Genomic DNA, 25,491 nt, shown 5'->3' with positions numbered 1-25,491 from the left:
TTCTTTCCTTCCAGAAGATCTGAATTTCTGTCTGGTATCATTTCCCTTCAGCCTTAAGAACTTAGTATTTCTCATAATATGACTTCTGACGAATTCTCTTAGTGAAAATATCTTCATTTCACCTTCATTCTTGAAGGATATTTTTGCTGGAGACAAAAGTCTGGGTTGACAGTTTTTAATTTTAATTTTAGAACTTTAAAGATGTTCTACTGGCTTCTGGCTCCTATTGATTTTAGTGAGGATTCAGCGGTAATTTGGATCATTATTCCCCTGGCTTTTTGGTGCCACTTATCTTTGGTTACTGTCAAGATTTTCTTTTTATCCTTGGTTTTCAGAAGTTTGTGACAAACCTAAGTGTAGTTTTCATTGTATTTCTCTTGCTTGGGATCTGATGAGTTTCCTAAATCTGTAAATCTATGTCTTTCACCAAATTGGGGAAATTTTCAGCTGTTGCTTATCCAAATAATATTTTTGCCCCATTCTTATCTTCCTCTCCTCTGCAACTTCAAGTACACGTACAGTGGACCTTTTGATATTGTTCTGTAGGTCTCTTGAGTCTCTGTGAATTTTAATTTCAATCTTTATCTCTCTGCTTTCAAATTAAATAATTTCTATTCATCTGTGTTCAAGATCACTGATTTTTTTCCTCTGTCATCTGCATTCTGCCATATAGCCCATCTAGTGATTTTTTTTATTTCACACATTGTATTTTTTTAGCTCTAGAATTTCCGTTTGTTTCCTTTTTATAGTTTCTATTTTTTCTGTTGAGGTTTCCTGTCTTTTCACTTAATACAAACATAATTTCCTTTACATCCTTGAGCCTAATGAAACAGATGCTTTAAAATCCTTGTCTCCTGAGTCTAACATCTGGGTCACATCAGGGTTGGCCTCTGTTGGTTGTCTTGAGAAAGAGTCACATTTTCTTGTTTCTTTATATGTCGGGTAATTTTGGATTGTATCCCAGACGTTGTGAGTGACATGTTTTAGAAACTCTAGACTCCATCATATTTGTTCCTTTACATTTCCCCATAAATTTTAGGATGAGCTTATTGACTTCAAAGAACCTACTGGGACTTTGATTGGAATTGCATTGAATCCATAGATCAGTTTGGGATGAATTGACATCTTTAAACCACTGAGTCTCCCAGTCCATGGATGTGGTGTATCCCTACATTTATTTGGTTCTTACTCAACTTCCCTCAGTGATGTGATGCAGTTTTTCTGCTTGAAGGTTTTGCATATCTTTCATGAGTTTATTCCTAGATAGTTGCTGTTTTGTGATGTTTCAGATGGTATTGAGTTCTAACTTTCATTTTCCAGCTGTATGTGGAGACACTAAAATAGCACTCTTGGGATCTCTGAGCAGAGTCCCAGCCCTGCTGAGTATTTGCCACGTAATCTCAGGCAGATCCAGACTCCAGTTCTCTTACCTGCAGAGTGGAAGCTAAGCCGAGGTGCTGGATATTTGTTGAATTTTTAACCCTCAACATTGTCTCCCTCCTTCTCTGGTTTATGTCACTCTCCCTACCTGCTGGGCTTCAGGCCGGTGTCGTCTCCATCCACAGCTCCAGGGATCAGAGCATCCGTCCCGCGGCCACTGTGGCCCTCCAGAGGCTGTGACCACGTACTCTGGGCTATCAGGAGGGGCCATTTGCTGCTGGACCAGGAGGGCTTGAGGCTGCACCATGGGAGAAAGCAGCCAGCAAGGGGCCAGGGCTGCCACTGGTCTTTCCCGTTACGTGAGCCAAACATGCCCTTTCTAGCTTTGGTCCATGTGGGCCAGGTTTTCTGTCACTTGCCACCAGAGGGTCCTGGCCGTGAGAAGTCAACTCCCTGGGACTGGATTGGCCTGGGGGCTGAGCTTGGTCATGAATGTCCTCCACCATCCTTGGCAAATAGGAGCTGTGATGGGGCAAGTGAGGGGGACCGAGGGTCCCATTTAACTTATCACAGCAGAGGGGATGCCACCTCACAAGCCATCAGAAGGAGAGCATTCAGGTTCCTGATCCAAACCCCATCTCCTCCCTATTCTGCCGGCGTCTGGTCACCATGGGCGCTGACTTTACGTCGCTACTCCCAGGCTGCCGTATCTCTGGGGTGGGGACAGTTCCGACTCTCTGGGCACTCTTGTGGGGATTCAAGTGCTACTGTGTACAAAGCACAACAGCTGGGCACATGGTTTACACTCAGGACGACCTAATTCATTATCATCACTACCACCTCACTCAGTGCACGCGTGTCCCGTGGCTGCCACAACAAGTGACCACAGAATGAGTGGCTTCAAGCCCCACAGATTTCTTACCTTACTGTTCTGAAGGTCAGAAATCTCCCTGGGCTAAAATCAAGGTGTCGGCAGAACGACACGCCCTCGAGGCTCCAGGAGTGAGTCTGTCTCCTGCCTGTTCCAGCTTCTGGAGGCGCCTGCGTTTCTTGGCTCGTGGCCCCTTTCCCTACCTTCCAAACCAGCCCTGTAGAGTCTTCAGACGTCTCACGGACTCAGACCGTCCTGTCTCCCTCTTACCTGGACCCTCGTGGTGACACTGGGCACCCTCCCCCCCCGTAATCCAGGGTCATCTCCCATCTCAGGGTCGCTAACTTGTCCCCCTCTGCACAGGAAGTCTGCCGTGCAGGGTAACATTCACAGGCTCTGGGTCAGCGCATGGACATCTTTGGGGTTCATTATTCCGTTCTCCACAGGGCCTTTCCCCCGGGGCCCCAGGGGGAGAGGGTTTGGGCTAGGGTCGGGGGGCTGGGGCAGGGACTCATCCTATTTACAAGTTTACCGGAGCTGCTCCAGTAAGAGAATCACGGAGGGATGGGGATGGGGGAGGTCAGCTCTCCGCCCCCTGGCCCCAGTCCCCCCGTGTCTACACTGCCTTGGGGAGGGCTGTTGCCACCTGGAGTCCATTCAGAGGCCGTGGCTGGGACGGTGGAGGCATGCACGCGGGAGCCAGAGCCACGCTCCGGAAGACCTAGGAGATTCCAGCCAGAGGCTGTGAGGCGTTTGACCCTGGCCTTCTCTCTCATTCACTTATTTATTTATTTTGAAACCATTTTAATTGCAAAAATAGCACAGAGTTCGGATACCTCCCCCGGGCTCTCCTGATATCGACCTGGGACGTAGAGCAGGATAATAATTCATGCTGATTCACGGCAATCCATCGCCCTCCAGCCTCAGCGGAACCTCACCAGCCGACCCGTGACCTCCTTTCTCTGGCTGAGGGTCCAGCCAGGGTCCCACACGGCATCGGTTGGTCGTGGCCCCTTAGTTAGTCTCTTCCCATCCGGGATCGTTCCTCCGTCGCCCGTGACCTTGACCCTTTTGAAAAGGGAGTACTGGCCAGTTATTTTGAAAACGTCCCTCAGTTTGCCTTTGTGTGATATTTTTCGCCATGACACAGTGGTTGTGCATTTTGGTGGGAATCCCGCAGAAGTGATGTTGTGTCCTTCTCGGAGCGTGAGCCTGGGGTCACCCGTGCCTGTGTGTCCCGCTCCCGGCCGTGGTAACGTCCATCACTTGGTTAAGTGGTGGCGCGCGGCTGCGCTGTAAGCTGCTCCTTTTCTCTTTGTAATTAAGGAGCGTCTTAGGTGACTATGTAAACATCCTCTTTCCCGTGGAGCTCTGGCGTGCTGATTTTAGCATCCATCGATGGTCCTTGTCGGCAGCAACTCGTCCTGCCACGTGTGAGGCATGAGGACTGCCCGGGCTGTGCTGGGAGAGGTCTGCCCACCCGCACGCAGGGACTGAGACAATGCTCTGAACCATTATGGACTGACGGACATTGTTTTATTCTACTGGTTATTACTGTCATCATTCCTGTAATTCCTGGTTATTACTCCGTTACTGTCATTATTGATTTTGTTGCTGAAATTGTCCCAGGCTTGCCTGGCCTTTTCGCACTCGAATAGGAACCATCACTGGGGTTTTGTGCTCAAAGTGAAAGCAAACTCTCCTTTGCTTGGGGCCCTCGGCCCCCGCAGACCACACGGGACCGTCTCTGCCTGGGGCTCGTAGACCTCAGAGGGGCTGTGACAATTCAGATGGACACACCGAACGGCCGACACCCCAGTGACAGTGTTCAACTCTCAAGGGAGGTTTGTGGGGGACGGAGGAGGAATGGAGGTACCACTTGGGGGTCCCCCAAACTGCAGGAGCTGCTGTCATTCTTTCAAAATGAAAATGCATCTTACCTGCGACCTCAGCCCACCTAAACTGGCCCTCACGTGTCCACGTTTGGTTTGGGAGTTTCACAAAGCGGACTTCTGTGTTCCAGGGGTGGCCAATGGGGCAGAGGGTGGGCGCCTTCTCCAGTCACCCCGGCCGCGGTCTCCGTGGTCCCCAGCGGCACGACCACAGTCCCAACTACGAGGCTGCTTGTTTCCCACTGGAGCACCCGCTAACGGAACATCGTAACGGGGGTCTCCAGGCGCCGGCCAGGGCCTGGCAAGGTTTGGGGGGGCCTGCACGGGAAGCCAAAGCCAGGGGTTCTCAGAGACAGTGGAACCGTCCCGTCGGAGCACCGTGGTTGCCAAGGCCCGGAGGGCACTGCTGGCTCTGGGGCCGGGCTCTTCCACGTCCAGCCACGCACAGGCCAGCCCGCGCGAGGAGGTGTCACAGGACCCCCTGCCTTTGGAGCGTCCTGCGGGCGTCTCCTCATCTGGTTCCTGTGTTCCTTGCATCACGATATGCATGATCTTAAGGCACCGACTTTTCCAGGAACACAACCGCTAATTGAATCTGAGGAGGTGCTAATTCTGCTTCTTGAAGGCTAATCGGGAGTCCGTGTTCCCTTGGAACACCTCGCGGGCAGCGCTGCTGCGGACGCCAAGCCCCCTCATCCTGCAGGTGCAGCTGCCCCGCCACAGTGATTCTAGCAACAGGAGCAAACAGCTGGGTCTCCATCCCAGGTCCTGCCTTTGAAACTGCTTAACCAGGAGGGCTGAAGCCCAACGTACTGGAACTAGTGACGGGCTGGGATTTGCAAGCGGTCTGAGTGGCGTGGAAGCCTGGGCTTCACCCTGCCCCGGGAGGCCCACGAGGAGCGGCCTCCGCCCTCTTCCCTCGCGCTCAGGGCACCGGAACACTTGCCCCAGCAAGGAGCACGGGGAGGCCCTGAGGCTTTCAGAAGGAAGCACGCATCCCAGGCGCTATGGTAAACTAAAGCAGGCACTTAGAGAGCAAAGCAAAGCGACCATGGCCGCAGCGGGGAGGCTGCCCGTGGGAATGCCGCCTGCGCCGGGTCCACCCGAGTGGGTGCTGAGTACCTAGCACGCGCGAGGCGCCGCCGCCTCCCAGGGGTGCCTTCTGTCACCAGCCAGTCACTGGCTCCGGCCCCTGGGGTCCGGGGCCCCGTCTGGAATGCTCAACAATCCGGTGCAGAGACCAACTTTCCAAGAGACGTATTTATGAAAAAACACAAGCAGTGTCCCCCTCAGAGCAGCTCCCACGCTGGGGACTCGGGGGACGCGGCCGGCACAGAGCCCCTGGGAGGTGGCACGGAAGCCCCCGGTGCCCTCACATGAAAGCACGCCATCCAGCTCGATCCCGGATGCACATCCTCCGTCCAAATGATGAGAGAGGAAATGCGATATTATTTTAGGACTGGCCTCCGCATAATAGCCGACGAGGGCAGAGAGAACAATCCAGCGCTTGTATCAGACACAAGCAGGCCTGTGCGCTCACCCCGCCTCTGCTCCAGGAAGAGGGTTTGGCATCGAGGGCCTGGGCCTTCTGGACAGATGGCCGGGCCTCTGGGTCGGGCTCCGGAGCCCGCGACAGCCTTGACGGACGAAGGAGAGGGGAGGACGGTGGGGACGAGGACCCTGTGTGCTTGCGAGTCTGTGGAGGGTTCCCCTGGGGATGGACGCAGCCCCGCGCCAGCAACAGACAAAGCAGAGCCCCCTGCCCGGTCTCAGAGGCCTGACGGCTCTGCCATCGCCTTTGAAGGCTTTGTGATGCCGTGGGGCTCTGCTTCCCCTGGGGTGGAGCGTGGTCGTTGGCTGGGAGCAGCCCGGGGAGCGTGTGGCCCAGAGAGCGTGGGCTCAGCGGTGGCTGTGCTCCTTGTTGAGCCTGAGGGCCTGTCCCCACCGTTCTCCTCCTCTGGGGGGAGTGGGGAGTGGCCCAGCCTCAGGGAGCTCTCTGGCCAGGGAGTCCCCCTCCCCCGCCGGGGAATACGCCCTCCCTGGAGGTCGGTCCAGCCCGACGGTCTCTCCTGGAGCAGGGGCCACTTCCTGCTGGGCACCCTCAGGCAAGTCACCTCGCCCCCTGGCCTCAGGGGGCACTTCCTCCAAGAGGACCCAGTCCGGCTGACCCCAGGCGGGTAACAGGTATCCAGGAGCCAACACTGAGCCGCTGACACTGAGTCCCACACAGGCTCTGGCCACGCGTCAGCTGACCTCAGGCGTCCCTCCCTGGCCGTTTCACACAGGAGCCCACCTCGCAGGCCATGCCCTGCACCCACCATCGGGGGACCCCGTCCAGTCTGGCATGCAAATGACATGCAAATCCAGCCCTTGGGATCAGGCCGGCTTGCTTCTTCCCTGGGCCCCTCCACGCCGTCGGCCTGTAGTCAGGGCCGAGCTGGGCCTTATGGTGCTCCAAATCAGCCTGAGGTCGGTGCAGCAGGTCCAGGGGGCCGCCCATCCACACCTGGACCTGTGAGGCCTCCTCTCCCACTTCTCCATGTGGAAAGAACATGGGAATTGAGGTCGGACAAAGTAGAGTTTGATGTTGGCCCACAGCCCATTGCTGTGTGACCTGGGGTGAATCACTTGGCCTCTCTGGGCCCAGCCCCTCATCTGGTGGTGGGGTGCTCAGTCCACATGGCACTCCCCGAGCACATGGGCATTCTTGTGACAGTTCCATGGGGTGACAGTCCCACCACCCCATCTCTCAGATGACAAAGCGGGCTGTCACAGGGCTGGGGGGGTGAGGGCTACGCAGTCGCGGAAGCCACTGCCGGACCATCGACCCCAGCCTCAGGGACTTCAGCATAGTCACAACAAGCTGCTCCCGCCGCGCCCTCAGAAGCCACAGCTGTCTGCTCCCGTCCCGGGGAACCCCCCCCGCCGCCAGCTTGAGCCCCAGCCGGCCAGCAGGTGGTGGCTTTGAGCTCTTGGGCCAAGGCCACTGCTTTTAATTGCATTGTTTTCCTCTTTCAAAAATAATACCTGTTTTTTACACAAAGTTTGGAAACTACAGCAAAAACCCAAACGGGAAAATTTCAAAATTACCCTTGATTCTCCAGCCCAGGGATGCCCACTGCTGACTCGGCAGGCTCCTGTGCCCCAAGCACACAGGTCTCGTTGCTTTTTCATAAAATTAGCACCGATGTCTCTTGTAAGCGGCTTTTCACGCTGACACAGAAGGAACAGTTTCCTGGGCGGCGGACGCGGGATTCCAGTGCTTTCTGGCGTCAGGCTCTACCACGGCTTTTATGTAGATCACGTCCGCCTTAGACATCACGAGGTGGGGGGAGGACACACCTCGCCTGGTCTGACTGCTTCCAGGATGAACTCACAGAAGGGAAGAGAAGGGTCTGGGAAACAGCCCTGTGAGTTATCCTTGTCGCATGCCCTGGCCAGACTCGCAGAGTCTGTGTGTTTTAAATCTTTGACAATTTGCTAAAGAAAAACAGCACAGTGTCACATCACTTTGATGTCTCCATGCTTCACGGAAGCAGCGTGTTCTGTGCATTGGCCATGGTATTTCTTCCTCAAGTCGCCTGTTTGTGTCACCGCTCGTTTCTTGGTGCCCGAGTGGTGCTGGCATTTTCCAGGGCGGCCATAACAAATCACCACAAACTGGGTGGGTTAAAGCAACAGACACGTATCCTCTCACAGTTCTGGGGCCAGATGCCCCAAATCCAGGTGTCGTGCGGCCGTGCTCACTCCAGAGGCTCTGGGGGGGTCCCTCCTGCCTCCTCCAGCTCTGGGGGGGCTCCATGATCACATGGCCCTTTTTCCTGAGTTTGTCCAAATCCCCCTCTTTTCGTAAAGACCCCAGCTATTGGAATCACCACCCTAGTCCAGCATGATCTCATCTTAAGTTGATGACATCTGCAAAGACCCTGTTTCCAAATAAGGCCCATTCACAGGTAATGGCAGTGAGAACTTGAGCATATCTTTTAGGGGGACACAACTCACTCCGCTACACTTTGCTTTTCTCTTGGTGAATGAAAGAGGCGTCTCCCTGCAGAGATCTCTTACGAGCTGCTCCGAGCGGGGCTCTGTCGGGTTCGAGAAGGATTCAGAGAGGGGACCTGAGACCCCAGCTCTCAGGTGACTGCAGGCTGAGCACCTCGGGACCCACCCGTCCCGGGTCTCCACCCCCTCCAGGGAGTGGACACTGGGGCGGTCATCCCGTGAGGACAGGGATGACATCTGTCTCCTTGGCTGTGTCCTGGGCAGAGGGCGGGTGTCCCCACATGTCTGCGGAGCCCAGCCCTCTCCTGCTGTAACCCGTGTGTCCAGCCCTCCTCCAGAGGTGGGGATGGTCGCCCCGAGGAGGGAACTAGGTCCAGGGCGTTCAGAACGTGCCCCAGGCCACCTAAGCTAGATGGTCAGCTGCACAGCACACTGTCACCGCCGCCTGAAGCCCTCCTGTACCGCTTACTCCTTTGTCCCTGGAGACCGGGTGGCTCGCGGGGTCACAGCTAAGATGCCTCAGAGCCAGGACTGGAGCAGCTGCAGCAAAGGCCCTTCCCCCGACCGCAGCTCCCCATCACGTCCCTCCAAACCCCATAACCTCCAACCCACGTCCACTCTGTGTGCCGGTCCTCAGACGCACAGCCCTGAGGCCCGTCTCCGCAGCTGCCTGGGCACAGTTCAGCCCAGCAAGACGCGGAGTGCTCGCCCGCCCGTCCCAGTGCCCCCGGCTTCCAGCTCCCAGGTCCTGCGGCCATTCCATCACACGTGTCTGCATGTGTTCAAACATTTAGTCTCCTGCTTAAAAAAAAACAAAACAAAACCACTGCCTGGGGCGGAGCCAGCCCAGCGTAATGTCGCCTGTGTCCTGCCCCGGGGGGCCCTGGGACAGAGGGACACTCTGCGTGTTCTCGGGCCCCGGACCCTCTGCTCAGCCCCCGCCCACATACCCCTTCAGCAGGCAGCTCACAGGAGGCCCTGGCCACAGGAAGACAGGATGGGGACGAGACAAGCTTCCCCAGGGGACAGCCACACGGCACCCGCAGCCCCTCAGCCCCAGTACTCACAGCAAGGACAGTGCTGGCGGGGACCTCAGACCCCCGCCACCACCTGTAGGCTATTTTAGAAGCATCTGCTCTGGAGCGAGCTAAGAGCTGGTGGTGTCCATTTGAAGACATCACTGGTCCCTTTCCGTGTTTTTTACCTGAAGCATGTCTTTGCTTTGTGTAGAATAACAATTAATAATCATGATTATAATGAAGAGGGAGGGGGAGAGGAGGAGGGAGTGGAAGGGGGGAGAAGGAGATTAATTTTCGAAGTTCTTGCTGTGGGCTGGGCACTGAGCATCATGACATCCTGCATCCCTAGCACAGCCCTGGGAGGGGGTCTGGGATCGCAGGTGCTAACTTACCCTAAAATGCGTGCAACCAGACGCCTGGAAAATCAGCCCATGCTCACACGGGACCTGACTGTGCACAGAGGGTTTGGTACGTGTCCAGCAGTTCAGTCCTCGCGATGATCTCGAGAGAGGCCGGGCAGGACTGGCCGTCCCCGCAGGGCACAGGAGGAGACCTGAGCTCCAAGCGGAGAGGCGACTTGCTCAAGGTCTCCAGCCACGCTTCCTGGAAGAAGAGCGCCACTCCAGTCCCCTAGGTCTGTGCTGGAAAGTCGCGTCTCTCCAGCGACTGGCGTTCACAGGTCCACTGGAGTGGGCGCGGCTTTGGGGGTGCGGTGCTCCTGGCCCCGCCCTTCCCGAGAGGTGTAACTACGGGTGAACCTAGCCAGCCACCCGGAGCCGCACCGGAGCGTGATTGTTTGTTCTCGGTGAGGTCAGTGCGTTTGCTGTGCTGAATTTGTGGGTCTTGGAGGCATTGGTGTCTGCATTCTGGGATGTCGGGGGTCTGCTGGGTGTGCGTGCACCCACACACACACACACACACACACACACACACACTCTCACAGAAGTAACCCTATGTGTATATATCTCTGCATGTCAAATGCCAGCTCGTTGCTGGATGTCCAGGTAAAGGCACCACCAAGACAGGCTTTGTTGAAACGATGGCAGAAAATAGAAATAGCTGAAGGAGGAAGGATCCTTGCAAAACCACTTGCTGTAAAACAAAAACTGTGTCAGAAAACCTTAAACCCAGAAGGACCCTTTAGGAATCACCCAGTTCAACCTCATTGTTTCACAGATGGAGAAACCAGAGCCCAGGAGGCGAGGTGATGTAGCTGACATCATTCAGGGCAGAGGTCTGTTCCTGCCACTGAGAGCTCTCCTTTCACCCACAGTCCCGTACCTGCCACCCACCCAGAGATCATCACATCTGTGAAGTTCTGTGTCACAAGCAGGGAAGGCAGAAAACAGGAGCATTCCTTGAAGGAGAAAATTTGGAGGCAGTGAAAACATCATCTTCGCCATCACTGTTATCTTTATCATCATCACCATCATCCCACCACCACCAGCATCACTACCATCACCACCATCATCACCATCACCACCACCACCACCACCACCATCATCACCATCATCCCACCACCACCATCATCATCATCACCACCACCACCATCACTATCATTACCATTATCACCATCACCACCACCATCATCACCATCATCCCACCACCACCAGCATCACTACCGTCACCACCATCATTATCATCACCACCACCACCATCACCATCATTACCATTATCACCGTCACCATCACCACCATCACCATCACCACCATCACCATCATTACCATTATCACCATCACCATCACCTTCATCATCACCACCATCATCACCACCACCATCACCTTCATCATCACCACCATCATCATCACCATGATCACCACCATCATCACGACCACCACCAGCATCACTACCATCACCACCACCAGCATCACCATCACCTTCATCATCATCACCATCATCACCATCACCACCATCATCATCACCATCACCATCACCACCATTACCATTATCACCATCATCACCACGATCATCATCACCATCACCATCACCACCATTACCATTATCACCATCATCACCACCACCACCACCATCACCATCATTACCATTATCACCATCATCACCACGATCATCATCACCATCACCATCACCACCATTACCATTATCACCATCATCACCACCACCACCACCATCACCATCATTACCATTATCACCATCATCTTCATCATCACCACCATCATCACCATCATCATCATCACCATGATCACCACCATCATCACCACCACCACCAGCATCACTACCATCACCACCACCATCATCATCATCACCACCACCACCACCACCATCACCTTCATCATCACCATCATCATCACCATGATCACCATCATCACCACCACCACCACCAGCATCACTACCATCACCACCACCATCATCATCATCACCACCACCACCACCACCATCACCTTCATCATCACCATCATCATCACCATTATCACCACCATCATCACCTTCATCATCACCACCATCATCACCATCACCACCATCATTACCATTATCACCATCATCACCACCACCATCACCATCATTACCATTATCACCATCACCATCACCTTCCTCATCACCACCATCATCACCACCATCATCACCATCGTCACCACCATCATCACCTTCATCGTCACCACCATCAGCATCACCATGATCACCACCATCATCACCATCACCACCAGCATCATTACCATCACCACCATCATTACCATTATCACCATCACCACCAGCATCACTACCATCACCATCACCATCACCTTCATCATCACCACCACCACCATCACCACCATCATCATCACCATCATCACCATCATCACCACCATCACCACCATCATCGCCATCATCACCACCATCACCACCACCATCACCACCACCATCACCACCACCATCACCATTACCATCACCTTCATCATCACCACCATCACCATCACCATCACCACCATCATCACATCACAACGATGGTGGCAGTCCACTGGCTCTGTGTCAGGCTCTTTCTTAGGCACTTTACAAACGTCATTTCCTTGAATCATTCTGACAGCCAATGTGTGTTATCCCCATTTTCGAAGGAGAAACCTGGGGCTCAGAAAATAGCAGGTGTCTGAAGTCCCACAGCTGGTGAGCGGCAGGGCTGCCCTCCTCCACTGCCCACAGTCACAGTTTGCCTGGTGCACAGGTCGTGGAGGTGTCTCACTGTGGCGCTGGGCATGTGTAAGGCGGTTTGGGGGCAGTAAAATGAAGCAAAGACTCCTGGAGAGTGAGCAGAGCAGGACAGGGCCTGTCAGCCTTGCAGCCCTGCCTGGGGGTTGGGGAGGGGCCGTGCAGGGGGCTCCTCTGGGCTCGGTGCAGAGCATGAAGCCCCGGGAGAGCTGTTCCCTCCCCAGCCGGGCCCCAGCTGTCTCTCCCTCTCTGGGCCTCTGTTTCTTCACCTGTAAAATGAAGAGGCTGGACCAGACCATCCCCAAGAGTCTTTCTGGCACTGCCGTCCTCGGATGCTCTGTACAATTGCCCGTGTCACATGGTCACACTGTGTTAAGCACAGATGGCTCCCTGGAGAGGGTGCAGTACATCCTGAAGAGGTTTAAAAGAGAGAAGGGGCTTCAAGTGACAGAGAAGAGAGCATCCCAGGCTGAGGGACGACTGTGTGGTGAAGAATGAAAGGACAGAATTAGACCACTGTGGACGTATGGAGCTGAGGTGTGAGGTGTGCGAACACGAATAAGGCCCGGGGGGAGACGGATGCACAGTGTGGTGTATGCGTGCCACAATCTAAGGGTCTACGAGAAGGCTTCATGGAGGAGGGGACTTCTTGTGTGGGTCTTGGAGGATGAATAAGAGTTTGCTGGGCTGGCAAAGTTGGCAGGAGGTGAGGAAATGCAGAGTGAGGTGGGGGAGACGCAGGGGTGTTTAGGGTGACGTGTAGCAGCTCAGTGTGGCCTGAGTTGGGGTGGGAAAGGCAGAGAGGAGGGAAGGCACTGAGTCCGGGATGCGCTTGGCCCTGGCGGCAAAAGGCCTTGAGTCTACAGCTGAGAGTACGTGTTGTCCTACGGGCACTAGGGAGCCATGAGCGGCCTGTGAGCCGGGGCGTGATGCGACGGAGTCCATGTTTTAGAAAGACCACCCCACCATGATGTCCTGGATGTTTTTGCAGTGAGTTGTTCCATTACTGACACTAACCCACCTTTGCAAACCTGAACAGCTAGACTCTCGGTAGCAAACACCCTGTGGGGTTGTGCCGGGCCTGGGGTGCCGCTGAGTTGGAGCGGCTGCACTCGAGCCCGGGGAGTTGTGCATGCTCACCGCGTGCAGGGTGAGCCGGGCACGGTGCCCCGTGTGTTCCAGAGCCTGCACAACACGTGAACGTCCTGTTTATCTGAGTCAACGCCTGGCAGTGACCTCCCCGGAGGGCAGGAACCACTGCATTCCCACCGACCTCGCGTGCGCAGGGTACCAGGACCGCGCAGGCAGCGGTCAGGTGATCTGCTCGCCCAAGTCAGGTCTTCGAGGGCCTTGGCCGGGTGACAGCCTCGGCCCAGGTGTGAGCAGGCGTCCAATACCCACGCCCCTCCGTGGAAGGGCTGCCTGGGAGGTTGAGAAGGACTGGGGGGAGGGGCACCCGGTTGATTGGTGACGTCACCCCGGGTGCTGGGCTGGCCCTGCTCCTGCCCTTTCCATCCGATGCCGTCGGAAGGGCTGGGCCCCAAGGGGAGGCGGTGGCTTCGTTTGGTGAAGCACAGGGTTGGATACGTGCATGACTGGCTTTTTGCTGATTCTACAAGATACAGTGGGAAGAGGAAACGGGGCCGCTGACTAGAATGCGCTGCTCGGATCTTCCTAACGCCTGTCGGGCCCGCCACGTGCACACCTTCCGGCCAGCAGGCCCCATGGTTCTTCCTGCGATGGTGGGCGTGCTGTCCCGCTGTCCGGCCCAGCTCCTCGGCCACACGTGGCCGCTGAGCGCTGGGAATGGGGCGAGCGCAGCTGGCAAGTGAATTCCTACTTTATTTCACGTGAACACAAACCACCGCCTGTGGGCCCGATGCAGAGGGCACAGCTCGGGGGCGGGGGGCCAGGTTCTCCCCGCGATGACGGAGGAGGCCAGAACGAGGCCGCACTCCCACGGTTCGCTTTGCCCCCGGGAGGCTCCGTAGCCCCCCCAGGTCCTCCTGAGGAAGGGGGTGCCCTGGGGATGGAGTCCCACATAAGCCTTCTGCGCTCTCCGCAGGCTGGCCCCACAGGGGGAGGGGCGGGGAGCGGGGCCAGCTGGAGGCCGGCGGGCAGGACGTGGCGGAGAGCTGTGGGCGAGGAGTAGTGGTCATGCTGGGGTCCGAGGCTCGGAACCGGGGGGGACCTGGGGGTGTGAGGAGCCTGAGGACGCGAGGCCTCTTTGGAGTCAGGCCACAGCCGCAGGGCCGTGCTTCCTGCCCCCCAGTGTGCAGCCTGGGCGTCAGGGTGGGGCCTGGGCTACCGAGGGTCCACTCGAGAAGGCCTCTCCACTGCCCGCCCTGTGCTCGGGGCCACGTGTTGCCCACAAAGCCCACTGCTCAAGCCGCTGTGCTCGGCAGGCCGCCAGGGAGGGTCCAGCCCTTCGTGGAAGTGTGTCCCGGGTGGACCCTGGTGACCGAGGCCTGGACAGGCAGGGAGGGCCGGGCGATGCGGGAGCTGAACTGATCTTCCCTGGCCATTGTGAAAGGTGTCTGCAGGGCCGGGACCCTGGGCTCCGCACGTCCCCACACTCACACGCTGGGCTCCCGCTGCCGACGCAGGGGCTGGAGGTGGGGCTCCGGCTGGGAGACTCAGGGCAGGTCCTGGGAAGAAGGGGGCGGGGGGATCACTGTCGGGCTGTCCTGAGTCACGACCACTGTGGGAAACGGGGGCGCGTGATGGGGAAGTAAGTCAGGCAGGAAAGTCACTGATGGCGGCCATGCGAGGTACCGTCCACTAGTGCTCGCCCGCAGCCACGGGGACGGGGCAGGGAAGCCGAGCACAGGGTGGAAGGAAGAGGCGGGCCTGGGTGTGACCCGGAGCCCGCACTGCTGCCGCTCAGCACCTCCGCACCCTCACTGGCGTGGGCGCGGTCCCAGCGAGATGGGTGAGCGGAGGAAATCCTCGCGGGGTCAGCCGCGAGAGGAGCCGTCGGGGACACACTCACAGGCTCCTGCAGCGGCCGTACGCACTTTGCTGGTTCACTTCTACGCAGATACGAGTGTTCCTGGGCACCGGCCCTGCTGCAGGCACGGGGGGTGGGGGGTTGGCAAGCAGGGGAGCAGGCCCGGCCTCTGGTTCAGGGATCCTGAGTTCCAGAAGAGTAGGTGTGAGCGCACACACACACACTCACACACGTGGGCATGCACACACGTGCACATATACACAGACACATGTGTACACATACTCTCTTGAATACACATGCACTCTCACATAAACGTGTACACACGTGCACATATACACACACTCACGTGTACACATACTCTCTTGAATATACATGCACTCTCACATAAACGTGTACACACTCGCACACACACTCAAGCATGCACACGCACATACACACACTGACACACATGTATTCATGCATAGTCGTGGATATATATGCACATTCACATATGCACATGCACTCTCATACACATGCTCCTCACATGTGTAAACACACACCTACCCACACTCAGGAACACACACACCTCCCCTAACACATGCCTGTACACACGTACACACAATCGCATGTGCATGTGTACACACACACTCGGACACACGGTCACACACGCACACCGAGCTGAGGTCAGGTCACCCACCCACCTACCCAGCGTGTTCCCTCCTATCCTGGCCTCAGTGTTCTCCCCTGAGGAGGCGTCCATGACCGGCATGGCCCCCGGGGAGGAGAGGCAGCGTCCTGACCGTGCCCGGCAGGGACACGCGGGGACATCAGGGACGGCTGTGCCCAGGCCCAGGGCTGCCTGAACATCCACTGGAGTCCAGAGAGGGACCCGCTCCCTGGGCTGGTCCCAGACCCAGGCCCGCCGGCTCTGCACCCAGACGGGGGCCACCTGCCCCTGCAGGCTGGCCCACACCAGCCCGCCATGTCTCTTCAAAGACCCAGGAGGAATGCCTCATCGCTGACCTTCGCCCCCAGGAAGTCAGAGGGAACTATGGTTGGGGCCATCACAGCAGGTGGCAAAAACGGAAGCACGATTTTTCTTTCACGTCATTAAGTGGAAGAAGAGCTGGCTTGTGTCGGGGCCAGACTGGGATGGATCAGCCATTTGGAGAGAAAACGATCCCAGGGACCTTGCCACATTTTTTCTAGAAGAATGTTGGACGTTCTGGTGGCCAGGTATGGAAAAAGAAAACCTCTGTACACTGAAGTCATTCATGGCCAGTGGCATGGAGGCGTTTACACAGGCCAGGCGGTGAGGGCGCCGCTGCTCCTACAGCCGCCCCGGCTAAAAGGGCCAGTTGTGTCCGCGCGTCGTGGCCGGTCACCCCGAGCAACACAAAAACACACATGAATGCGCCTTTTACAGCCGGGGCCTTCCTCGCAGGCTCCAGATAAATGACCGACCTGAGCGAAATGTAAATTTGTAGTTAGCCCTTGGAGACATAATTGTAGGAGAAAAACAAGGACAGTGGCATTTGGATGGGGGACGGCTGGCTCCTTTCCTGCAGCTAGGCTGGGTGTCAGGGGGGCGTCCAGGACGGGGAAGGGGAGGAGGCTGGGCCCGGAGGCCCCGAGGCCCCGAGGCCGGGGCTGCAGGCCACTGTCTGTCTCCTCCCTGCCCCGGGCCTGCCCCGGGCACTGCCATTCCTTGGGCCGAACGCGGTGATCTCCACCCCAGGCCCTCGTTCTGTGGCCGCCCCATGAAAAGGCCCATTCATGCCCCAGGCCGCTGGCTTGGGTTACCTCGGCCGGCCGGCTGGTCTCCGCCACCTCTGTTTTCTTTTCATTAGAAGGATTCCCGTATTGAAGGCCTGCGAGAGGCTGAATTCAGGATGTTCAGGCTGAGAATGTCGGGTGCTGAAGAGCCGCCCACGGGGCCCAGCACCTCCATGAGCGAGTCGGACTTACAGCGGCGGATGGGGAAACTGAGGCTCGGGCCACGTGGCTGGCAGATGGCGGGGTTGGGGTTGGGGAAACTGAGGCTCGGGCCACGTGGCTGGCAGATGGCGGGGTTGGGGTTGGGGAAACTGAGGCTCGGGCCACGTGGCTGGCAGATGGCGGGGTTGGGGTTTGGACCTGGGCCACCAGCTGCCTGCTGCCCTGCTGGGCGGAGCCCGGGAGAGACGGGAGTCCTGAGCCGGTGGGCAGGGCACGGAGGTCTTTCTGGAGGCGGAGGGGCTGGTGCTGCAAGGAGGGGATTAGCAGAGCTGTCAGGACCTGGGAGGGTCTGCCTCGGGAAGTCCTGCAGGCCCAACCCTCCGCCGAGTCCTGGGTCCCTCGGCCTGGGCTGGACCCCCGCCGGGCCCAGGGGCGTGCAGCCCCCACGTGGGAGAGCGTGGGGCTGCGCGTCGTGGCGTGTGGCGGGAGGGTGTGCCTGTGTCTGCGTGTGACACCCTCCTCGGGAAGAGCACCCTCTCCTCTCCCTCTCTTTGCTCACAAACGGGGCCACTGGGAAGACAGGAAGACAGGCAGAAACAATCGCGCTCCAGGCGGGTGTCTGAGTCACGCCACCGTCAGTCTGGAATGTCTCCTTGGAAAGCGGCTGCCTCTGCTCTGGCCCCACCCGCGCGGCCACCGCTCAGGCCTCCCGCCCTCCCCCTCCCTCCCCCCCCACCTTCGCTGGGGGACCCACCCCCATCACAGCAGACCCCGCAAAGGCCCCAGACAGCTCATCAAAGCAGCTTTTACGCATGCCTGTTGGGGACCTGAGCTGCACTCGGGCAGGAAAGCTCACGCCATGCTTTATAGATAAAGACTGATTCATTTCCATTTTGTACTTTCCTTAATGTCCTCTAGAGCCTGGATTTTTTTTTCCCCTGATGTCAGGAAGGAGACTTGTAGGTAGGCCCTGCCCCCGGGTGCCTGAAGGGCCAGAGGGGTCATCAGGGTCCCTCATGTCCTGGGACCACTTGCTCCTCCTCCCTTGGACACCGCTACTATGTCCAACAGCTCAGCGACCCCCGGCCACTGTCTGGAGGAGCTGGGGCTGCCCCGCCGCCCCACGGGTCCTGCTTTGCCCTCCCAGCCTCCCAAATCCTCCTGAGTGGTGGGCATCCCTGTTGCCACCTCCCAGACCAGGAGGCAGAAACTCAGAGAGGTTGCTGACTTGCGCAAGGACACACAGCTGGCAGGGCGCAGCGGGGTACAGAGGCCAGGCCTGCCTGTGCCAGCCTCTCCGAGTTCACGGACTATTTGGCAAATTCTGCCAACATTATGTCCCTAACGTGGGTTCCTTGGAGCCCACAGGGACGGTGCACAGGGCACACCTTCCTGGGCAGGTCTTGGGTTCCATATACGTCGATGTTTGCTGCGTCCGTGCCGAAGAGGCTCTTCATGGGACGGGGCCCAAGAGCCACCAAATCCACACTCCCCCGTTAACCAGCAGGGCCCCTGAAGAAGTGAGGGGCGCCCAGAAGGCATCTCTGTGAGGCTGGCAGCGGGCTCCCAGGGCTCAGGCAGCCGCCTGCCACCGTGCCCTCACCCTGGACTCGGCCAGGAGGCCAGCGGCGGGCAGAGGCAGGCAGCGATGGGACAGGCTCCGCCACGAGCTCCTGTGTCCTTAGGGGGGCCCCCTGCTTCCTCCAGCCTCAGTCTCCCCATCCAGCAAAGGGGGCTAAGGAGCCCAAGATGGCAGGTGACACTTGCCGGGAAAACTCCAGGAGGGTTGAAACACCCGACCCGGCATGTCACAGCCACAGGCCTGGTCCGAGGTCTGAGGTCTCGTCTCCCAGGAACGAGGGCCTCATCCTCGGGGACCCCACTGGAGAGGACCCACCCTCAGGGCAGGAGTGGGCATCACTATCGAGGTGGGAGGCTGCCTGGACCGATGGGTGTCCACATGCCAGGCACCGTCAGTGTCAAGCTGGCACGGCCATGTGACACTAACCCCTGGAATTTGCTGGAGGTTTCACTCCTCCCGCCCCTGCTCTGGCTTTGGGTCCGCGGTTTCATTTTGACATCAGGCAGAAGTTAGGGGATGACTCAGGAGCTGACTGGCTCTCCCAGCGCACGCGGGGGGCCCAGGGAGCCTCTGCCCCTTGGGGGTGGCCAGTGGTAGGCAGCGAGGGGACAGACGGGCAGTGGGAGAGCCGGGCTTCGTGTCTGTGACTTTGGGCAGGTCGGGTCAGCACCCCTGCGAGGCTGTCTCCTCTCGGAGAGTGGAGGCTTGGTACAGCTGGGAAGCTTCCAGCTCTGCTGCTTCTATCAAGGCAGAAGCTGGGCCTCCCATGGAGGAGACCCTGCCGGCCGCGCCCCCTCCACAGAGCCCCACGGGGGTGTCCTGCCGGGCAGCTCTTCCTGGGCAGGGGGCTGCAGCTCCACGTCCAGCTGAGGGGGCAGTGAGGAGGAAGAGGAGGCTCTGGGACCCAGAGGCCTAGATCACCGACCGCCTGGAGGCCGCTGGCCCCGGGGTTTTCACCCCCGGTACTGCCCAGTAATCCTTCGTTTGGGGGCCAACCTGAGCTTCGCAAGAGGTTCAGTAACATCTCTGGTGTCTGCCTGATGGTTGTCATAGCAGCCGCCCGACAGAAGCGCTGGGTTTCACGCCCAAGCAGATGCGCTTGGAGGATTGGGGCGGGGGCTTGGGGGCTGTCCAGAGTCGCCAGCCAGGAGGGCTGGGCTCCCAGTTGTGTGGGATGGTGGCCCTGGAGAAGGAGAGGCGCGCCGCGCGGCCGTGGGCGTGTCCGAAGCCCCCCTGTGAGATGGGGAGGGTAGTAGGCTACCTCCTAGGGTAGTCAGATTCATTCACTTGTGCAGCACCTGTGCACCAGCTCTTAGGACTGTGCTCACAGCGGCGGCACGGAGCGAGGGCCTCTGTTGCTTCTGCACACTCGTGAGAGAGAGAGCGCTTCTCACACAAGGGGTGTGCGGGTATACCACGCTGGACACACACATACACACACACACACACACACACACACACACACACGGGTGAGCTCTGAAACTGTGGCCTTTCTTAGAAACAAGAATAGACCCATTAGGAAGGATCAGGAAGGAAATACCTTCTGGGAACTTTGTCTGAGCCAGGGGACCCCCGGCATTAGAAACTTTAGGAAACCAACTGATAGAAATAGCGATTAACTGGAGGGGGTTTCTTAGCCCCTTCCTGTGCCGCTTTCCATGGAGAGGGCGATCCCAGGACCCTGAGGCCCAGAATGATGCCACGGAAATGTGAGCTGAGGCTCGGAGCCCCTGAGCGCCAGCAGGGCCAGGAGGCGGGGCCTCTGAGCCCCTAGCCCCTTGCTCAATTCAAGTTTTCAAGACAACTGGCAGGAATTTCTGGAACCTCCTCAGACGCTGTAATGAGCAGCCATAGGAAAATCAACTTTGATTCGCCGTGTGTTTTAGCTGGTTATGAATTGTACGTGCAGAGCTCAGCGCTCGACCACTGATGCAAAACCATAGGCCACAGGCGGACCGGGCGACCCATTCACTCATTTCCGCACCCGTGTGCAGGATTCTGGGCCAAAGGCCCTGTGTTACCTATACCTTGCTTTACATAATAAAGGTGTTCCTAAGAGGGTGTGAAACTTGAACTTTGTAGTCGGAGCAGTGCTGGCAGCACTCTCAGGGGGAACGCGGTTCAAACGACTAGTTCTGAAAGGATGCCTTTCTGTAAAGTGAAGAATTCCCCTCAATTTCACTTCTCAGAAGTGCCCTAAGCCCGTGCCTTGGTTTGTCTAAAGTGGGGAGGGGCTGCATCTGTTGGTGGACGCCTCCCGTGAGGGCTGCCCCCTGACCTTGAAGGACCCACGTGTCCACACCAGGGACCAGCCTCTCGCTCCTGCTTGCCCCAGGATAGCCTGTGTCACACACACTGGGCTGTGTGGCTTTGGGCAGATCCCTTGCCTTCTCTGGGCCTGGATGTCCTCATTTGTGAATGAACCACTGAGCAGCTGACCTGTTAGGGTCCCTCCGGCTCTAGGGACCTGCATGGTTCCAGCTCCCCACCATCTGTGTTCCAGTCTGGGACAGGCCAGAGGCTGGACGGGGGGCCCAGAGCCAAGGCACTATGATTTTAGGGACCATCAACTCCCACCTTCGAGGCGTGGAGAGACCTCCAGCTGAAGTTCCCCAAGCAGGTGCAAAGCGACAGTGGTGTGCCCCCCCCCACCACTCATCCTCCCCGCCAGAGGCACAATGTTTACCGGGCAGGTACCAGGTGAGGGCTGGAGAGGAGGCCCGGCGGGGATGGAGATAGGGGAGCGATTGGAAACCACATGGGTACACTCACGCCACCAGTTTGGGAAGTCGTGCTAAATCCAGCCTTTGCCTCTGAGCAGCAGCAAGCCCTGCCAGTTTTGGGGTGGGCTGGCAGGGGGCCTGGGCAAGGTTTGCTGGCTTATTACCTTTCCCATCAGGACCCCCATCACTAGGGTGGATCCCCCTGAAACAAATACCTAGGAAGAGCGGTGCTTAAAAATAGCGGGGGGGGGGCGGGGGGGAGCAAAGTTTGTAACTGAAGCCGCCGCGGTTGCCTGGGGGCAGACCCCCGCGGCCCTCCGGAGCACCCAGCCGGCTGCCGGGAGCTTGTTTGGAGAGGACTTGGCCCGCGCGGCCCGACCTGGGAAGCGGGTGGAGGTTGCTTTCCTCCTTTCCCCACCCCGCCCCGGAGGGGCAGAGCTCTGCGCGGCCCGGGCGGGCCTGCGGTCAGGGATGAGGACTGCGCCTCCGCGCCGCAGAGCGCTGCGCGCGGGCCGGGCGCCGGCAGCCGCCGCTGCCGTTCCGGGAGCTCGTTCGCATCCGCCAGCGCGGCGAGCGGCGCGGGGCCCTCGGAGCGGGAGGTGAGTGTGGACGCGCCGCGCCCCGCGCCGCCCGCGGCTCCCGGGCAGCGGCACTAGCTCGGGCGGCTCCGGAGGGATTCGGGGCTTGGCCCCCGGGGTCACCTGGCTGCCCGCTCCCCGCCGCGTCCCCGCGCCCTCGGTGGCGCGCCCCGGCGGGGCCGGACGGACCCTCCCGGCCCTCGCTGCTCCGCGGCCCGGCTGCCCCGACCTCGCTCCCGGCCCGGGACGTGCAGCGCCGCAGACGCCAGGGCGCGCCGGGGGCTCGGCGGGGGCCGCGGCCGTGCCGCCTGGCCTCAGCCCTGTCCGGCGCCCTTGACAGAGCTTGGGCCAGCTCCGCGGGACACTTTGCAAAGTGCAGCCCAAGTGGCCGCCGAGCGGTGGGTTCCGGGGAGCTGGGAGCCGCCGGGCCGGACTGCGGGGAGCGGGGGCCGGGAGGGGGGCGCGAGCGGCCGTGGGCCGGCCATTCATTTCGGATCGCAGCAGTTGGTCCCCGAGCCGGGCCGCTGCCTCCTCTGGGTCGCCCCCGGGCGTGCTGGCCCCGTGGCACTCGGACACTGCGGCGGAGGCAGCGCGCGGAGCGGGGTGGGGTCTTTCCGACCTGGGGACTCCGCGCCGCTGTGCTCCTGCGGGGGGAGGCCACGCGGCGCCCCAACCCGGCCCGCGCCCCTGGCTGGCTTGGCGCGCCGAGGGAACCGGGCCAGAGGGACCCGTGGGGACGCGGCGCCGCACGGCGGCGGCCGGAAGGGAAGGCCAGCCGGGTTCGCGGGGACTTCCCGCGGCCACCAGACCCTGCCCCTGCACCGTCCGCCCGGGGGTGGGGGTGAGGGCAACGAGGTCGGAGGGACAGGCCTCTGGGTGCAGCGGCGGCGGTGGGGGGCTCCTGCGCCGTGGCAGCTGCTGAGGCCTTTAACCCTTTCCGGACTGGTGCTTGGGCGGACACTATTTGCTGTGTAGGGACTGTGCCACGTGTTACTGTGTTGATCCTCATATCATGAGCTAGGTGGTGCCCCATATTCTAGATGAAGAAACTGAGGGCCAGAGAGGTTAGGTAACTGGGCCAGCGCAGCACAGCTAGTGAGCAGCAGTGGCTGATAGCCCCTCTCCATTCCATCAGATGGGCTCCACGTCTGCCTCTTGGTTGAGGAAATGTCCATTGAGCCCTCTCAGTGTCCCACAATGTCCCAGGCATCCCCTGACCCAGCAAAGACCACTGCCTTCCTGATAACAGGCAAGGTAACAGGCAAAATGCCGGGGACAGTATCAGACAGGGAGCTGGTGGGGGGGGAGGTGGGGCGGAGTTACAGTTTAAGGAAGGACAGCCAGGGCCACCTCTGAGAAAGTGGCCTGGGAGGGCATGCCCTCGTGTACCTTGTGCCCGGCCTGGCAGGTCCGGAACCACGGGGCAGAGCCTGCCAGGAGCCTCCCTGTGAGGAGGAAGAGGGGGAATCCCGTTTGAAGAAAATAGGAAGGCCAGGCCATCTCGAGGGGGACCGTGGCCCCTACAGCGTCTCAGCCTGGGAAGCACAGTGTCTCAGCCTGGTGAAGCATGTGTGGCCTCGCACCTGAACCCCTGGCTGGCTGCCACCCCGGGCAGTGTGGAAGCAGCAAGTCCCAGGATTTCAGGGTCAGAGGGAACTTAGAGGTCATGAACTTCAACCCCCTCATCCGGGCTTCGGTCTCCACCAGACCCTGCCTCTGGGTCACCGACTCTGCTTGAATACCCCTGGCGACGGGGAACTCACTCCTGTCACAGCAGCCAGGTCCCACCCCTGAAATCCGCCGAAGGGTTCCAAGAAAGCTGTGCTGCAAGTAGAGCAGAAAGCCTCCTACCTGTGGTTTCTGTCAGCTCCAGTCCTGTCATCCGGGGGCAGCACACTTGGGTTAACTCTCACACGCGGTTGCCTCTGCAGAATGTTAATAGAGAGATTATGTCCCCTGTTAGCCTCCTCTTTTCAGGGCCTGCGCCTTTTCCAACTTAACTTCCAGGCCAGGCACCTTCCCGCCTCCCTCCCTGGGAGAAGGTCAGCGGGTCTCCACCTGGCTTCACATTTGTGAGCACCAGGGTGGCCGGGAAACAGAGACCTGCCCTCACCTCCTTTCTTCTGGAAACTTGCAACCATTGATGGTGCCAAAGACACATGTGCTCCTGGACATCGGCTCACACTTCTGCTTCCTCCAGAGCCCTGAGACTTCCGAGCCAAGCCCCACCCCATCCCTGTTGGTTTTGACTGTAAGAATTCAGTTACCCTCTGCTTCCTCATCCAAAAGGAGGGGCTGAGAGTGAGGGGAAGGCAGTACAGATCAAGAGCGCAGGCTCCAGAAACAGCTGTCCACGGGCTGTGTGGGCAAGTCACCAGGACAGTGGGGGACTTCTCAGGGCGTCATGGGACAGGCTGAGGGACAGAGCGCCGGGGCACAGGCAAGCATGCCGAGTGGGCACATGCTGCGTGGTTACTGCCCTCGGGGCCACGGAGACTCCGAGGGGTCTGTGGGAGGGGTGTGGAAGATGCAAAATACTTGAAAGGGTGCGAGGTGCCAGCTGCAAGTCCAGGACAGAGGGAGGTTGTAGGGCACCATCGTGCAGCCAAGGCAGGACGCAGCCTGGGTCCCGGTGGGCCCGCCTCCCCAGCCCACCCTGGCTGGCCTGCCCACCTTGGCTTTGGTTCACTGTAGATACGTGGTGGGGAAGAGAGCTGGGAAAGTGCATGACCAGCCCACTCTCCTGCCCGCTGCAGACAGAGCTAGAGCTGGAGCCCAGCATTCTAAGACAGCCACGGTCCAGCCCGTCCTCTCCCGGACAGCCCTCCTGGTCCATTCAGCATCCAGGATGCTGGCTCCTGCTTCCCACCTCGTGGCCTGGACACCTGGCGTCCTGTCCCCCATCTCCACCGTCCCACCTTCCCCAGCAGGACACCCATTCCTTTGTTCGGCCCGCAGTCCTTCTGGCACCCCACCTGTCATCACCTGTGGGCCTGCCCATCCCCCGCTAGACTGTCCCCCATGAACAGGAAGGTGATGCCGTGCTCAGAGCTCTGTCCCCGCCAAGCCGTGCCGTGCACTCAGCACCCCTGGCAGGGGGACTTTCAGGATTCTATTGCCAACCTCGTTCTCTGATGGAATTGGGGGCTGAACTGAGCCTGGTGGAGGGAGGAGGGTGGGGGCGGGGTGAGCTCTGTGAGACATCCTTGCAATTGCCTGGGGCTAGTTTATCCTCACCTTTCACCTGGTGGCCATGGCTGGGGTGGCGGACGCTGTCCTCAGGGACTGACTGCAATCTTGTACGTCACTCAGCCCCACCATTTCCCTGGGTGGAAAGAAAAGTAAGCCTGTATGGTTGGGCAGGTTGTTCAGTGCACAAGGGCGCCGAGCCTGTACTCTGCTCAACAGGCCTCCCTCCGCACACCCAGGCTGTGTCCAT

At 58.9% G+C, this 25,491-nt stretch overlaps 2 protein-coding genes across 5 annotated transcripts in view; one reads left to right on the top strand and one right to left on the bottom strand.

Moving 5' to 3' along the window:
- Positions 1 to 25,491, top strand: part of ZNF469 (zinc finger protein 469) — a 264,223-nt gene that overhangs the window by 183,968 nt on the left and 54,764 nt on the right. For 2 of the 4 annotated variants that reach the window (XM_057533759.1, XM_057533760.1), the window contains exon 1: positions 21,802 to 22,073. The exons of 1 other annotated variant lie outside the window; for it this stretch is intronic. The gene's annotated coding sequence lies outside the window, so the exon portion shown is untranslated. Of the gene's footprint in view, positions 1 to 21,801; positions 22,074 to 22,394; positions 22,451 to 25,491 lie in introns of those variants that run through there. One more of the 4 variants, XM_057533762.1, reaches the window with a different exon arrangement.
- LOC130705702 (uncharacterized) lies at positions 17,059 to 24,207 on the bottom strand. Its single transcript, XM_057533763.1, has 3 exons — positions 24,166 to 24,207; positions 23,904 to 23,977; positions 17,059 to 17,475 (listed from the first exon to the last, which is right to left on the bottom strand). Exons 2-3 carry the CDS (start codon positions 23,932 to 23,934, stop codon positions 17,078 to 17,080), a joined length of 429 nt encoding a protein of 142 aa, XP_057389746.1. The 5' UTR covers positions 23,935 to 23,977; positions 24,166 to 24,207; the 3' UTR covers positions 17,059 to 17,077.

This window comes from Balaenoptera acutorostrata, chromosome 19 (genome assembly GCF_949987535.1).
Source record: "Balaenoptera acutorostrata chromosome 19, mBalAcu1.1, whole genome shotgun sequence".
Lineage (NCBI taxonomy): Eukaryota > Metazoa > Chordata > Mammalia > Artiodactyla > Balaenopteridae > Balaenoptera > Balaenoptera acutorostrata.
The sequence above is the reverse complement of the archived record's forward strand: the minus strand, read 5'-3'. Positions and strand labels throughout refer to the sequence as shown.

Bases quoted from the DNA above. Each gene is read 5' to 3' on its own strand.
- LOC130705702 (XM_057533763.1), bottom strand. From the start codon at position 23,934: ATGACAGGACTGGAGCTGACAGAAACCACAG. The intron at 17,476-23,903 runs GTAGGAGGCTTT...CCCTCCTTGCAG, and splicing joins GGAGCTGACAGAAACCACAG to CACCAGCCCCTCCGCCTCCA.